Source organism: Nomascus leucogenys, chromosome 16 (genome assembly GCF_006542625.1).
Source record: "Nomascus leucogenys isolate Asia chromosome 16, Asia_NLE_v1, whole genome shotgun sequence".
NCBI classification, from domain to species: Eukaryota; Metazoa; Chordata; class Mammalia; order Primates; family Hylobatidae; genus Nomascus; species Nomascus leucogenys.
The window spans coordinates 93,150,071-93,164,789 of NC_044396.1; the positions used below are offsets into that span (position 1 = coordinate 93,150,071).

General features: G+C 49.8%; 1 protein-coding gene across 8 annotated transcripts in view; it reads left to right on the forward strand.

Annotated features, from left to right (window-relative positions):
* Positions 1-14,719, forward strand: part of DENND3 (DENN domain containing 3) — a 67,183-nt gene that overhangs the window by 18,615 nt on the left and 33,849 nt on the right. For 6 of the 8 annotated variants that reach the window (XR_004026255.1, XM_030795509.1, XM_030795507.1 and 3 more), the window contains 4 exons: positions 4,140-4,259; positions 4,922-5,140; positions 9,175-9,296; positions 12,960-13,115. Coding sequence is in view for 7 of the 8 variants with exons in the window: in XM_030795509.1 (XP_030651369.1) it covers positions 4,140-4,259; positions 4,922-5,140; positions 9,175-9,296; positions 12,960-13,115 (617 nt within the window). In the remaining variant the exon portion in view is untranslated. Of the gene's footprint in view, positions 1-3,400; positions 3,652-4,139; positions 4,260-4,921; positions 5,141-9,174; positions 9,297-12,959; positions 13,116-14,719 lie in introns of all 8 variants that reach the window. The other 2 variants (XM_030795511.1, XM_030795513.1) reach the window with 2 other exon arrangements.

Below are 14,719 nucleotides of genomic sequence, written 5' to 3' on the forward strand. Positions count from 1 at the left end.
TCGACGCACCCGTGAGGAAGGTGACTGAGGGTTGCCGCTGGCCTGCTCTTCCCTCACCCATTCCGTCCATCACTCAGCCTGGACGGACTACCTTCAGCGTTCTTTTCCAGTTTGCCCATTTCCTTGCTGCCACTTCATTCTGGGTCACCAGCTGCTCCCTGCTGCGTGACTTGGGGACCACTGGCCCGTCTGCTTTGGTTCATTCTTGACCCTTCCATTTGTCCTCTGCACAGCGGCTGCGGAGATTATTAACATGTGGACATTGGGCTTTGCTTCTCTTCCCCAAGCCCCACAACAGTTTCTCACCGTCTGCCTTCCTCAGTCCTGCAGCCTGGACCCTGTCTCACTGTCCAGCTCTGTTTTATGCCACTCCCCCTGGCGTGCTGTTCTCCGGCCTCACTGGACTCCTGTCCATCCCCTGAAGGTGCTGCCACAGGGCCCTTGCACATGCTGTTTCCAGAAACACTGTTTCCTCCATTTTCTTGTGGCCGGCTGTGGCTCATCTCTGGTCACTCTCAGTGGTCAGGTCTTCGGATCGTCTTCTCTGAGTGACCCCCACTCCCCTCTCTCCAATAGCACCCAGTTCTCATCCCACAGGGCACAGCACAGTTTGTAATTAGGGCTTCTGTGCATGTGTTTTTGTTTAATGTTCGTCTCCCCATCAGACTCTGAGCTGCACGAAGGTAGAGGCCACACCCAGCACCGCATATCCAGGGCTCACAGCCAGGCCCGCACAGAGCTGCCCAGCAGTGAGCTGTGTGATGGGCGAGTGCGTGCAGGGATGCCTCGGGTTCCCGTGTTAGCCAGTCATCTGGCTAACTGATGATCTGCGTCCCGTGCGTGTGTCTGAATGAGTGACTCAGTCTGTATCGGGCTTGACTCAGTGTGGCTCTCCCATACCAAGTCTAATTAGCTACTGGCTCTAAGTTGGTATAATGCTTGTGATCTGTTTTAGGGAATGTCGTACATTAATGTTCATTGTTTTGAATAAATCCAAGAGGTCAGTGTAGGCCAAGGTTCTCATCTGATGCAGGAGCCAACCCAGCCGTATTTTCTAGAACCCACTGCAAGCTTAGAGGCTGTTGTAGAGAGCAGTAGTGAGATGGGTCTTGTGTTTTGAATGCGTGTGTGTGCGTTCCTCATTACTTCTGGTCCGGGTTATCTCTGGTCTATGCTGGTGGAAAGGAGGGAGGAGGGAGGGGGCCCCATGGCACAGGGAGTAGAGGACAGAGCCGTGCCCTGTGCCTTGATTCCCTGGTTCCCATTCAGCCCCCTTCCTCTGATGGTGCATGGACCAACAGCCAGAGCAGGGCAAAGACTAGAAACAGCCCCACTCTGCGCTCACTTGCCTTTTCTTGCCCGCCAGCGGGACTGATTTTACTTGCTTTGCAAATCTTGGGCTTAATTGGGTGTGCAAAATCACACACACACACACACACACACACACACACACATTCTTCTCTTGTACTGTACCTGAGTCATTTTCTATGTTGCTTTGTATGTGACACCTGTTCTTTCCTGGGGCTCAAATCAAGCTGAGATTTGGAAACTGTTTACCTTAAACATCTCTCTCTTCAGTCTCTTCATCTATGGAGTGGTGAAATAACAGCCTACTTCAGAGAGTATGAATATTATATGCTGGAAAATCTCTAGCGTGCACCTGAGACCAACCAAAGGCTGGTGGAGTGATTAGCATTTGTATTTTTTTTTTTTTTAAATCTTCAATTGGATAGCTGGTCGACACATTTATTTTTTGAAATATTGAAAATGTTTCATGTAAACTTGACAATTATTAATACTGTGCCATGGCTGGGCGCGGTGGCTCATGCCTGTAATCCCAGCACTTTGGGAGGCCGAGGCGGGCGGATCACGAGGTCAGGAGATCGAGACCATCCTGGCTAACACGGTGAAACCCTGTCTCTACGAACAATACAAAAATTAGCTGGGTGTAGTGGTGGGCGCCTGTAGTCCCAGCTACTCAGGAGGCTGAGGCAGGAGAATGGCGTGAACCCGGGAGGCGGAGCTTGCAGTGAGCCGAGATTGCGCCACTGCACTCCAGCCTGGGCGACAGAATGAGACTCCATCTCAAAAAAAAAAAAAAAAAAAAAAAATACTGTGCCACAACTTGGATAATTTCACTTTGATTTTTTTCTTTTACATAAAAGAACTTTATTCACAAAAATGAACCTTTTTTTTTTTTTTTTTTTTTTTTGAGATGGAGTTTCGCTCTTGTTGCCCAGGCTGGAGTGCAATGGCGCAATCTTGGCTCACTACAACCTCTACCTCCTGGGTTCAAGTGATTCTCCTGCCTCAGCCTCCTGAGTAGCTGGGATTACAGGCTTGTACTACCGTGCCTGGCTAATTTTGTATTTTTAGTAGAGACAAGATTTCTCCATGTTGATCAGGCTGGTCTTGAACTCCCGACCTCAGGTGATCCGCCTGCCTCAGCCTCCCAAAGTGCTGGGATTATAGGCATGAGCCACCGCACCCGGCCAAATTTGCCTTATTTTTAACATGTCTTGCTTCTGTAGACAAATTGGTAACAAGAAAGCAAAGAGACCCAAGCACAGTAGGTCCTCAGCGTGGCTGGCAGGTTCTCAGAAGCTGCAACGTTAAGCCCTGGGTCACAAAATCAATTTCACCATAAACTAATTGATATAGACAAGAGTTAAGTTCCTATGGCATACTACTGGTCATAAAAAATCACCAAACTTCTAAATAAAGACCCAAAGCACTTCTGATATTAAACATTGAAGTAAATGGGAGCTGTACACACATTTAAGAACAATTAATTAAAATGAGGAAGAACATCATTTACCTGCTTATTACAGTTCGGGGTTGAGGGTGGACGGAGCCCATCCCGGCAGCTTAGGGCCAAGGTGGGAACCAGCCCTGGCTGGATGCCGTGCCATGGCAGGGCCAATCCCATGCTCTCCCATGCTTACTCACACCGGGACCTGTCCACATGTGCCAGTTAGGCTTCAGGATGTGGCAGGAAAGCAGAGGGCCTGGAGAAAACCTAGCCGGGCACGGGCACAAGGAGAATGTGAAGGTGCCCCCCGCTGGGACGTGATTCCTTTTTCTCATCAGCATGATAACAAAACGACGTTATTCAAGGACCTGCATCTTGTTAGGAAGCAACGCTGGTGTCCCCACCACCAAGAAATTACCACCTTTTCTTGTTTTCAGTTTCTCGTGTGCAGGCGTGCTTAGAATACAGACCTGGGTGACTGGGAGAAAGCAGGGCCACGGGAGACCTTGTTTGTGACCTGTTTTCTCCCCGCCGGCTCCCCGCTTCTCTTGATTTCTCACCCTCCCAGGTGCTCCCTTGATGGAGTCTCAGCTGTCTGCTCTGATCACGTCTCTCCTCTCTGTCTCCCTGTGCTTTGCTTACACTTAGATCCGTCCATTCCGCTCGTTTCCTGGAGCTTCGGGTGCCGAGCCGGGCACCCAGCATTTCCTGAGGGCCTCCCACGTGCCAGCACCCGGGTGGCGGGGACTTGCTGTTTGCAGCCTATTTCCTGGCAGGCTCAGAAGCCCTCCCTCAGTGAAGGAACTGAACCCTCTCCTCTGGATTTCCTCCGCCAGGTCCAGCCATGTCTCAGTAGCCATTCTGTGAATACAGAATTTGAACTGAAGTGTGACTTCAAAGTAATACATTTAGAAAAATGTCTTTCTTAAAATTTTAAATGTACATGTCTTGAAGGAGCTTTGACTATTAAATTGTCAAAGCTATTAAAACAGAGTTCATAGCATACAGTAACTAAAAAGAATATATAATACCTAAGAATAATTTGAACCTGCTTGATTTAGAATTTGTGTTAATTGGGACAAATATCTGTTCTGTAGTTTATCTCTGTCTAGACAATGAGTAGTTTGCTGATTAATTAGAGCTTAAAGAATTTTGGCTTACTTAGAAAAAGACATTAAGTACTTAATTTATGTTTGAATCTTTATCGGCAGTTCTGTATATCTCTAGACCGTTTGGTTATTCTGCAGAATTTAACATGCCAGCCTGTGTCTTCAGAAACGTTTTCTAACTCTGATGCCCTGGGCATCACGACTACATGACTGTTAGTGCATGTCAGCCTCTGCCCGGAGCAGCTCTCTGAACTAATGATGGGAACTGGTTGTCGTAGGTATTTAACATGACGCCGCTCCAGATTGTGTTTCCTGCCCGAGCAGACCCCGAAAGCCCCATCCTGGACCTGGACCTTCAACTGCCCTTGCTGTGCTTCCGGCCTGAGAAGGTGCTACAGGTACGCAGCCCCGCCCTGGCGAGCGCGTCATGTGCTCCCTGGCTTAGTGGGGCATCAGAGCAACGATCAGGGATGATGAAGATGTGAGTTTATTCCACAGTATACCGACTGGTATACTTGAAATGTTTATTATTATTTTTTAAAGCCAGCGTTCCCTACAGTGCATGATATTTGCAAATGGCACTCTTTGCGGAGTCTCAGGTGGCTTTTGTTTGGCAGGTGGAGCTGAGAGACCAGGGAAGAGCCCGCAGTCAGTCTGGTTTGGTTGGGTGGTGTGTTTATGAGCATTTTCTCTGTATTGTACTGAATCAGAAGTGTGTACATGGGCCGGGTGCAGTGGCTCATGCCTGTAATCCCAGCACTTTGGGAGGCCAAAGTGGAAGGATTGCTTGAGGCTAGGAGTTTGAGACCAGCCTGAACAACATAGGGAGACCTTGTCTCTACAAAAAATTTTACAATGAGCTGGATGTGGAGGCACGTTCCTGTGGTCCCATCTACTTGGGAGACCAAGATGGGAGGATTGCTTAAGCCCAGGAGTTCAAGGCTGCAGTGAGCTATGATCACACCATTGCACTCCAGCCTGGGCTGGGCAACACGGCGAGACCCGGTCTGTATTTTTTTTTTTTTAAGCGTGTACTCAGTGCAGTGGGTTCTCCCCTCAGATCCTGACATGCATCCTGACGGAACAGCGGATCGTCTTCTTCTCCTCGGACTGGGCTCTGCTGACGCTGGTCGCCGAGTGCTTCATGGCCTACCTGTATCCGCTGCAATGGCAGCACCCCTTCGTGCCCATCCTGTCAGACCAGATGCTGGATTTCGTCATGGCCCCCACGTCCTTTCTCATGGGCTGCCATCTCGACCACTTCAAAGAAGTCAGCAAGGTTAGGTAGCGAACCTTTGATTTATAAATCAAAGTGAGCTAAATTCCTGTGAGTCCATCACGGGGACACATGGGAAGATGCATCTGAAAGTGCTCTGCAGTGAAGGCGGGGTCTGTGTGCCGCAGAGAGGTCATGGGTACCCTGAGAAGTGGCTGTTCACTTGCTGTGTCATTGTCCTGTGGTGAAGCCGGGACCCCTTAGTCTCCTAGTGGAGACAGGACAGTGAGTGTGCCCACCTCATTGTCCCGGTGAGGGCCGAGCGAGGCAGTAGTCAGCACTGGGCCTGCAGCAGGTGCTCATAGGTGGTGCTGTTGTGACCCCTCTGTGGGTCTGACACAGCATGTTTTTAGTCGGTGAGCGGATGGATTTGTGCTAAATATTGCGATGATGCCAGGAGGCGGACTGGGTTTGGTTTTAAAAAATAGCTTTATTGAGATACAATTTACATACCTCAAAGTTTACCCGGTTAAAATGCATGATTCAGTGGGTTTTAGGATATTTATAGAGTTGTGCAATCATCCGCCGTCCAATTTTAGAAGGGAAATTTTCATCACAGATTAGCAGTCAGCCCCCAGGGCCTGACAGCCACACCCATGCGCTTTTTCTCTGGGTTTGCTGGTTCTGGACCTCTCGTGGGAACAGAGTCGCTCCATGCACTATCCTTCCATCTGGCTCCTTCCACTTCGCATCATGGTTTTGAGACTCCTCCACGTGGTAGCATCTCTCAGCACTTTATTTTTATTGCTAACTAGGGTTTCACTGTATAAATAGACCAAATTTTGTTCATCCACTCACAATGAGGTCGTCGTGATAAAATCTTCATCGCACTGTTCAGTGATGACCATGTGGGTTGTTTCCACCTTCTGGCTGCTCTGAACACTTGTGTGCAAGTTTTTGTGTGGATGTGTGCTTTGTTTCTCTCAGGTGTGTCCTTAGGAGTAGAATTGCTGAGTCATAAGGCAGCTCTTTGTTTAACCCTTTGAGGAACTGCTAAGCTGTTTTCGCAAAGCGGCCATGCCATTTTACACTCCTACCAGCAGTATGAGGGTTCTAGCTTCTCCTAACGTCCTCGCCAGCACTGGTTGTTGTCTGCCATTTTAATTGCAGCCCTCCCCCCACCCTGGTGAGGAGGAGCTGGTATCTCACTGTGGTTTGATGTGCATTTCCCTGGTGACGAATGATGTTGAGCATCTTTTCCTGTGTTATTGGTGGTTTGTACAGGGTAGGTTTACATTTAACTTTCCATTTTGAACAATATCTTTCTTTTTTTTTCTTTTTTTTGAGACAGAGTCTCGCTCTGTTGCCTAGGCTGGAGTGCAATGGTGTGATCTCGGCTCACAGCAACCTCTGCCTCCCGGGTTCAAGCGATTCCGCTGTCTCAGCCTCCTGAGTAGCTGGGACTTACAGGCATGTGCCACCACACCTGGCTAATTTTTGTATTTTTAGTAGTGATGGGGTTTCACCATGTTGCCCAGGCTGGTTTCAAATTCTTGGCCTCAAGTGATCCGCCCACTTCGGCCTCCCAAAGTGCTGGGATTATAGGCGTGAGCCACCATGCTTTGCCCCCTTTTGAAAATTTCTAAGTGTGCACAAAAATAGAAGAACACAGCGTGTGTCATGCGCCCCTCGTAGTCTTCAGCCTGTTGCCAGCTTCGCAGTCACCCCCAGCCCCGCTTTTCCGAGAGCATTTTAAAGCAAATCCCAGGCTCCAGATGCTTCCCCCACAAGTGTTGGGAAGGGCCCATTGGCTGGGCCCGGCCAGGGTCCCCGCTGCGGGGGAGAACAGTGCTTGTGTGTTCCTGCCAAGGCGAGTGACTCACTGGGGAAAACACGCTTGAGGAAAAGGCCAGGCAGACCTCTGTGGAAGGAACAGAAAAGCGTCATCCATCCCGCCTTGCAGATGAGGAGAAAATAAGCTGTGTTGTGAAGTTTAAAGTTGTTTCTTTTTTTAGTCATTAGGGGAACAAAATCGTGTTTCAGGCTGTTTTAGGAGGACAACTTTTTTCCACATGTTAACCTAGCAGTTCCAGTCAGCAGTGGGGGACACCTTTGAGGCACTCACCTGTTGGAAAAGATTTCAGGAGAGGCAGCTGCTCTTCTGGATTTGTTTGGGTGTTTTGTTTTTGTGTTTTGTGGCTGGCGTTGGGATCTGCAGGAAGGAGCTGGCAATGACCCTATGCGCCTCCATGAAACACTTGTGTCTCCCAAAGATGCTGGGCGTTAACACGTCCACGGGACCAGCTGTGTGCCTCGCTGCTTTAGCGTTTTGTGTATTTGCCTTGTAAGGTTTTGAGGCCAAGAATGTGTTTGCGCATATTTCGTGTAGCCACCTGAACTGCACTCTGAAGGGCGGGGCCCAGAATGAGAGCCGGGGAGTCGGGGCCTTCCCCAGGAACCTGGCATCGCATTCCGGGGCTGTTGGAGTGCAGGGCTTGGGCGCATGACTCAGTGTTTGTGTACTCTGTCACAGGAGCCTCTCCAAGTCATCATGTGCATATCTCAAATATTCCAGGGCTGTGTGGTCTCTTAGCCCAGGCCCCTGCCCATGCTCTGGTGCTTGGAGGGGCGGAGCTGACTGGGGAGCTGAACCAACACAGTCGATGTTGGAGGTTGGTGGTGCCCTCACTGGAATTCTGGAATGCTCCCTCCAAGACTCCCAAAAAGCAGTACATGCAGTGTTTGTTACAGGGTAGGAGAAACCTTGTCAACAACATGTATTGGAATATCTTTTTTCTTTTTCTTTTTTTTTTTTTTTTTTGAGACGGAGTTTCGCTCTTGTTGCCCAGACTGGAGTGCAATGGCACGATCTCAGCTCACTGAAACCTCCGCCTCCCGGGTTCAAGCGATTCTCCTGCCTCAGCCTCCTGAGTAGCTGGGATTGCAGGCACATGCCACCATGCCTGGCTAATTTTTGTATTTTTAGTAGAGACGAGGTTTCACCATGTTGGCCAGACTGGTCTCAAACTCCTGACCTCAGGTGATCCACCCGCCTCAGTCTCCCAAAGTGTTGGGATTACAGGTATGAGCCACTGCACCCGGCCTGTATTGGAATCTTCACTGAAAGAGAAAGGCATATGGGTAAGCAAAATGTGATCTTTCCAAATAACGGGCTGTTCAGGCTGCAGAAGCAAGGATGTTCTGACACATGCCACACATGAGTGAGCCTCACAGAACAGACATCAACGTGGAGTGAAACAGGCCAGTCCCAAAAGAACAAATGCTGTTCGGGAATCTACTCATTTGAGGTCCCTAGAGGAGTCAAATTCATGGAGACAGAAAGCAGATTAGTGGGCGTGTGGAGGGGAGGCTGGGAGCTGTGCTGGATAGTGACAGTTTCAGTTTTGGGATGATGAAAACATTCTGGGGATGGCTGGGGGAGATGCTTGTACAACCACTCGAATGCGCCTACACTGTCGAGCTGCACGCTTAACATTGGTTACATTGATACAGCTTATGTTTATTTTACCACAATTAGGAAAAATAAGAGAAAGGCATATTTAATCAAATTTAGCCCATTAACGTAGCTCATGATATATACTAGATTTTTGTGTAGAAAATATGAGGCTATGTGTGCATTTATTTTATTTTATTATTATTATTATTTTTTGAGACAGGCTCTTGCTCTGTTGCCCAGGCTTCAGTGCAGTGGTGTGATCTCGGCTCACTGTGGCCTCAGCCTCCTGGGCTCAAGGGATCCTCCTGCCTCAGCCTCCCGAGTAGCTGGGATCACAGGCATGTGCTACCACACCCAGCTAATTTCTTTTAAATATTTTGTAGAGACAGGGTCTCATTGTGTTGCTCAGGCTGGTCTCAAACTCCTGGGCTCAAGCAGTCTGCCTGCTTTGACCTCTCAAAGTGCTGGGATTACAGGTATGAGTCACTGCACCTGACCTATGTGTGCATTTTAAAGAGGGTCATTTAATTAATGATGACACTGTCTTAGTGAACTCAAAACATATTTATGTGTTTTCAAAGAGGTGTACAAATTCCGAGATTCTTTTGTCAATCTTTACAGATGACTCCTTGTTTTCTAGGAAGCTGACGGTTTAGTTCTGATAAATATTGATCATGGGAGCATCACCTACTCCAAGTCCACGGACGATAACGTGGACATTCCTGATGTCCCCCTCCTGGCGGCCCAGACGTTTATTCAGAGGTAATGGGAAACATTAATAGTATGAATTTCAGACCGTCTTTCTTCAGATTCTGTATTGGCCACTTCAAGTATCTTTTCCAATTTTATATAATTGATAGATGTTTTATATATTATAGTTTGGAAATTATTTGTGAATTTTTTTTTTTTTTGAGATGGAGTCTCACTCTTGTTCAGGCCGGAGTGCAGTGGCGCAATCTTGGCTCACTGCAACCTCTGCCTCCCAGGTTCAATCGATTCTCCTGCCTCAGCCTTCCAAGTAGCTGGGATTACAGGCGCCCACGACCATGCCTGGCTAATTTTTGTATTTTCAGTTTTCACCATGTTGGCCAGGCTGGTCTTAAACTCCTGACCTCAAGTGATCTGCCCACCTTGGCTTCCCAAAGTGCTGGGATTACAGGCGTGAGCCATCACGCCCGGCCGTGAATATTTTGAAATGAAAGTGATTTGTCTTTATTCCAATCTTGTCTGAATGTTACTTTGAGTCAAGAGACAGTCACATCCCCCAGGAAACCTACCCAGCCTCTGTGCTGTGCCCCAGGATCCTGTGCCTGTGATCCTTGAAGTTCCCTATCCATTCATTCATTCATTCATTCATTCATTCACTAGATGTGTATTGCATACACGTCATATACCCGGAATTGGGCAGTGCCTGTGTACTAATGACAGGACAGCCATGGCCCCTGCCCCATGACTTTGTCTGCTGGGTTCTGATGGGCGTGACGCATTCTGTCCGAGCTAGAAGTTGTCCATTTCTTTCACTCCTGGCACTGTGGCACTGTATTGGCACTTTATTTTTTCTTTTTCTTTCCTTTTTTTTTTTTTGAGATGGAGTCTCGCACTGTTGCCCAGGCTGGAGTGCAGTGGCATGATCTTGGCTCACTGCAACCTCCGCCTTCCAGGTTCAAGCGATTCTCCTGCCTCGGCCTCCCGAGTAGCCAGAATTACAGGCACCTGTCAGCATGCCCGACTAATTTTTGTATTTTCAGTAGAGACAGGGTTTCACCATGTTGGCCAGGCTGGTCTCGAACTCCTGACCTCAGGTGATCCACCTGCCTCGGCTTCCCAAAGTGCTCAGATTACAGGTGTGAGCCACCATACCCGGCCGGAGAACTACCTTTATTATTGTTCTTGCATCTTAAAAAAATTCCCTAAGGCCTTAAAGCCAAGCGATGGTCTCGCACAGGCGAGGCTTGTTTCTGCTTGCTTGGGCTGTGGAATTGCTGGGCTCTCCTCCCCAGCCAAGGGCACCTGAGCAGCCGTTCTGTTGGCAACTATCCTCTGCGTGAACTTTGAAGGAGACACGTGCTTTCCCAATCATCTCAGTTACTTTCTGGTAAGCCACAGCTGCTTCCTTGACTTTTAGAGTGTGACATCCTGTAATAGAACTGAGCTTTGTGAGACTGTGTTGAAGCCCTGAGCATTCCCAGGAAGGTAGGATTTCGCCTGTGTCCTTATCTTTTTGTTAGAATTCCAGAATAGAAACGCACACGGTACGGAGGCTGGCCCCCGCTTTGGCTAGATCCCCCAGAATGGGGATGCAGGATGTCGTGTCTCCCACAGCCTCATTTTTGGAGACTGTTTTATAAACACAAGCTAATCCGTGTGCCATGGGTGACCTGTCTATAAGAGGCCTCTGAGCTCATGATACAGGTTGTGGGCTGCGGTGTGGGGGGGTTCTGCTCAAGGGGCTCTGGAGTACAATATGCATCTCTCTGCATGTGAGCATGTGGCTGGGACGGACAGGGCAGCCCCCTCCTTGCCCAGCTTTCCCCAGCACCCTTGGCTCTTGGTCACTCTCTGCACTGCTGTCTTCGTGTCTGATGGAAGTCGCTCTCTCCCTGGGCAGCAGGGGAAGGGTCCCCAGCTCGGGGCTATGCTGGCTGTGTGCTTGGGTGAGGGAGGCCTAGGGTTCCAGGGGAGGGGACGGCCATCTCCTTCAGACCCCACTGTCCCTGCACCAGAAGATGCAGAAAGAGAAGCTGCCACTCCAGGTGGCATCATAGCCCTTTTTACATGAGGAAAGTCATCAAAATTTCTTTCCCTGGCATTCTGCGTGTTCTTTCAGTTGGAAGGCCAGTTTGGTGCTGGTAAACATCGCAGTTCTTGAGACCCCTCTAGGCAGGGGTAGTTGCCCAAGTCCCGTGAGTCTGGTCAGCCAGGGCTGGGCTGGCCCCTCAGCAGCTGCTGCTCAGCACGTTTGGAGAGAACCCTGGTCCTGGCCCTGGCGCTGCCTGCCTGCCACCGTCCCCTGGTGGGTCACTCCACCCAGAATCCCGTTCTTCCCTGTTCCTGTCCCTGCCTCCAGGAGGGTCAGGCAGCGGCAGGGGCCTGTGACCAATGCACCCTTCCCATCCCAGAGAAGATTGGCTCCTGCCGGCCATGCTGACCTGGCCCACACCCCCACCCCTGCCACCATGCTGGGCCGCACTGGGTCCATCAAGTCCCCCGTCTGTGTCTTCCTGTCACATCTCCGGTTCCAGGTCATCTCCTGGGAGAACTCTTCTCCACCCGCTCAGTCTGACTGTCATGTCTCTCTAGCCCATTGCTCTGATGTGCATCTCTGCCTGATGTCCCCATTATCTCCTGTTTTCTTAATTTGTCTTTTTTCCTACTTCCTCCCACTCACATGGAAGTGCCATGCAGGCAGGGGCTTGGCCTGTGTCCACCACCCATCCCTAGCACACAGATCAGTGTATGGCATACAGTAGGTGCTCAAGAAATATGTGTGACCAGATATGCGTTGGTTCTGTTTATTTTGTATCTTTCTAATGTCCCTCTAGACATGCAGCCTTTAGTGGTGTTGGGAAGGCCAGGGGTCCAGTCTCATGGTGGCTCAGGGTTGACAGATATCTGTGAGTTCCTGTCCCTGAGTGAGGCCCTCTAGGGTGAGCCTATGGCCATCTCCTGGTGGGCCAAGAGTGGTGACACCCAGGATGTTTGTTGCAGGGCACAGAGGGGCATCTGATCCTGCCTGGGCAGGAAGTACAGAGGGGAAGCCATAGGGGAGCTGTGACTGTTCCTTCTAGGCAGCCATGAGTGACCCGTCAAGAGGCAGCCTCACCTGGAGGCCTTTGGTGCCCTAGAAGGGGAAGTGCAGTGGCAGGACACGAATGAGCTGGCCTGGGTGAAGTGTGTGTAGTCCAAGTCGAGGCCCGTGTGAGTCCATGTGTGGAGGTGAATCCACTCTTCCAGTGATGTACATTTTTTTTTTTTTTTTTTTTTTTTTTTAGACAGAGTTTCGCTCCTGTTGCCTAGGCTGGAGTGCAGTGGCACTATCTCGGCTCACTGCAACCTCTGCCTCCCAGGTTCAAGCAATTCTCCTGCCTCAGCCTCCTGAGTAGCTGGGATTACAGGTGCCCAGCACCATGCCTGGCTAATTTTTGTATTTTTAGTAGAGAAGGGGTTTCACCATGCTGGCCAGGCTGGTCTTGAATTCCCTGACCTCAGGTGATCCACCCACCTCGGCCTCCCAAAGTGCTGGGATTACAGGCGTGAGCCACCGCGCCCAGCCCCAGTGATGTACTTTAACGACCACCCACCCCTCAAATTATTGATCGGTATTTGTGCCTGTGAAGTGTTCATTTACCTGGTGGGCTGTGTGCTGGTAAGTGGCCGTGGCCAGTGGCGCTGGGGCTGAGCCAGCTCCGATCTGCCTCCTTCTAGGGTGCAGAGCCTCCAGCTCCACCACGAGCTGCACGCCGCCCACCTCCTCTCCAGCACAGACCTGAAGGAGGGCCGAGCCCACCGGCGGTCCTGGCAGCAGAAACTCAACTGCCAGATACAGCAGACCACCCTGCAGCTGCTTGTGAGCATCTTCAGGTACGTGAGAGAACGTTCCCTGTGTCCATAAGGAGCCATCCATTCTATGCGGCTCGTGCACCACCCCCCAGAGGGCAGGCCATTAGTACCATCTGCCTGGCAAACATGAGTGGTCCCCGCCCCCTGCCAAAGCTTTTCTTGTGACTGTAACAATCAGCAGTTACAGGGAGTTTGTTCTTTTGATTCTGACCTTGCCTGTGCCGTCCTAACGCCCTCTCCTGCTGGTGACTGTGCTTTCCTAACACCCTCTCCTGGTGACCCCCTGCAGGTGGCTGTTTTGGGACAGCCCTCTAGGAAGACACAAATCTGATAAACCTGCGGGGAGCACCTGTTACTCTGGCCTGTGCTGGCTCCAGGCTCTGGCTCAGTCCACGGAGGGCTCTGTCCTGAGAGGCCTGCATCCAGGGGCTAGTGAGGGACAGACAGGCCATTTTGATGTGACTCATAAGCTAGATCATGAAACCATCTATGGGAGAGCCACAGGATGGGTGGGGCACTCAAGATGCCTGTTAGCAAGTTTTCTTTCTCCTCATTCCAGTAATTACAGCATTAGCTACCTCCTGCATGCTATTGCTTCCCCAGCACTTGAGCTAGAATTGGTTAAGTGGACAAGTCAAGTGTGTTTATTTCAGTGTGATACGGTACAGGTATTGAGTTGCTATTTCTGGCCTGAATATGCAGTCATTTAAGGAACGTATGGCAGAAATGATAGCTTCATAGATAAGTACTTTTAATGCAAAAGCCTTTGGGCTTCTCCCACCCTTTCTCCTTTTCTCTGGCGGTGTTCCTCCTCTCCTTCTTGCTGGTTGCTCCCTGAGTCCAGCAGTGAAGGAGGCACCCCCGATGCTGGCCTCCTCTGTTCTTGAGGGGCCTTCCACTTTGGGAGGGGTTAGCACAGAGCCTGCTGGCTTGATCGTACTCTGCGTGATTATTTCAAAACAGAAATTTGAATGGCCTTTTTTTTTTTGAGACGGAGTCTCACTCTGTCACCCAGGCTGGAGTGCAGTGACGCCATCTGGGCTCACTGCAACCGCCGCCTCCCAGGTTCAAGCAATTCTCCTGCCTCGGCCTCTGAAGTAGCTGGGACTACAGGCGCCTGCCACCACCACGCCTAACTAATTATTTGTATTTTTGGTAGAGACGGGGTTTCACCATATTTGCCAGGCTAGTCTCCAACTCCTGACCTCAGGTGATCCTCCTGCCTCAGCCCCTCAAAGTGCTGGGATTACAGATGTGAGCCATAGCGCCCAGCCTGAATGGCCTATTCTTTTGATGTATTTGTTTGCATAAAGCGAATAATTTATTAGGAAAAAATGGGATGGTGTATTACAGACACGTGATATTATCTCTGCTCAAAGAGGCATAATTAGTGTGGTCCTAAATATGTTGTTTTCCTTTTGTTCTCTGAAGATGAAATATTTTATGAACAATTTTTTTAAATTTCTTAATATTTTACAAGCTCAATGAGTTGACAGAAAAGCAAAATAGTCCCAGCCACTCGGGAGGCTGAGGCGGGAGGATCCCTTGAGCCTAGAAGTTTGAGACCAGCCTGGACAACATAGCAAGATCCTGGCTCTTTAAAAAAAAGAAGCAGAAAATATGAT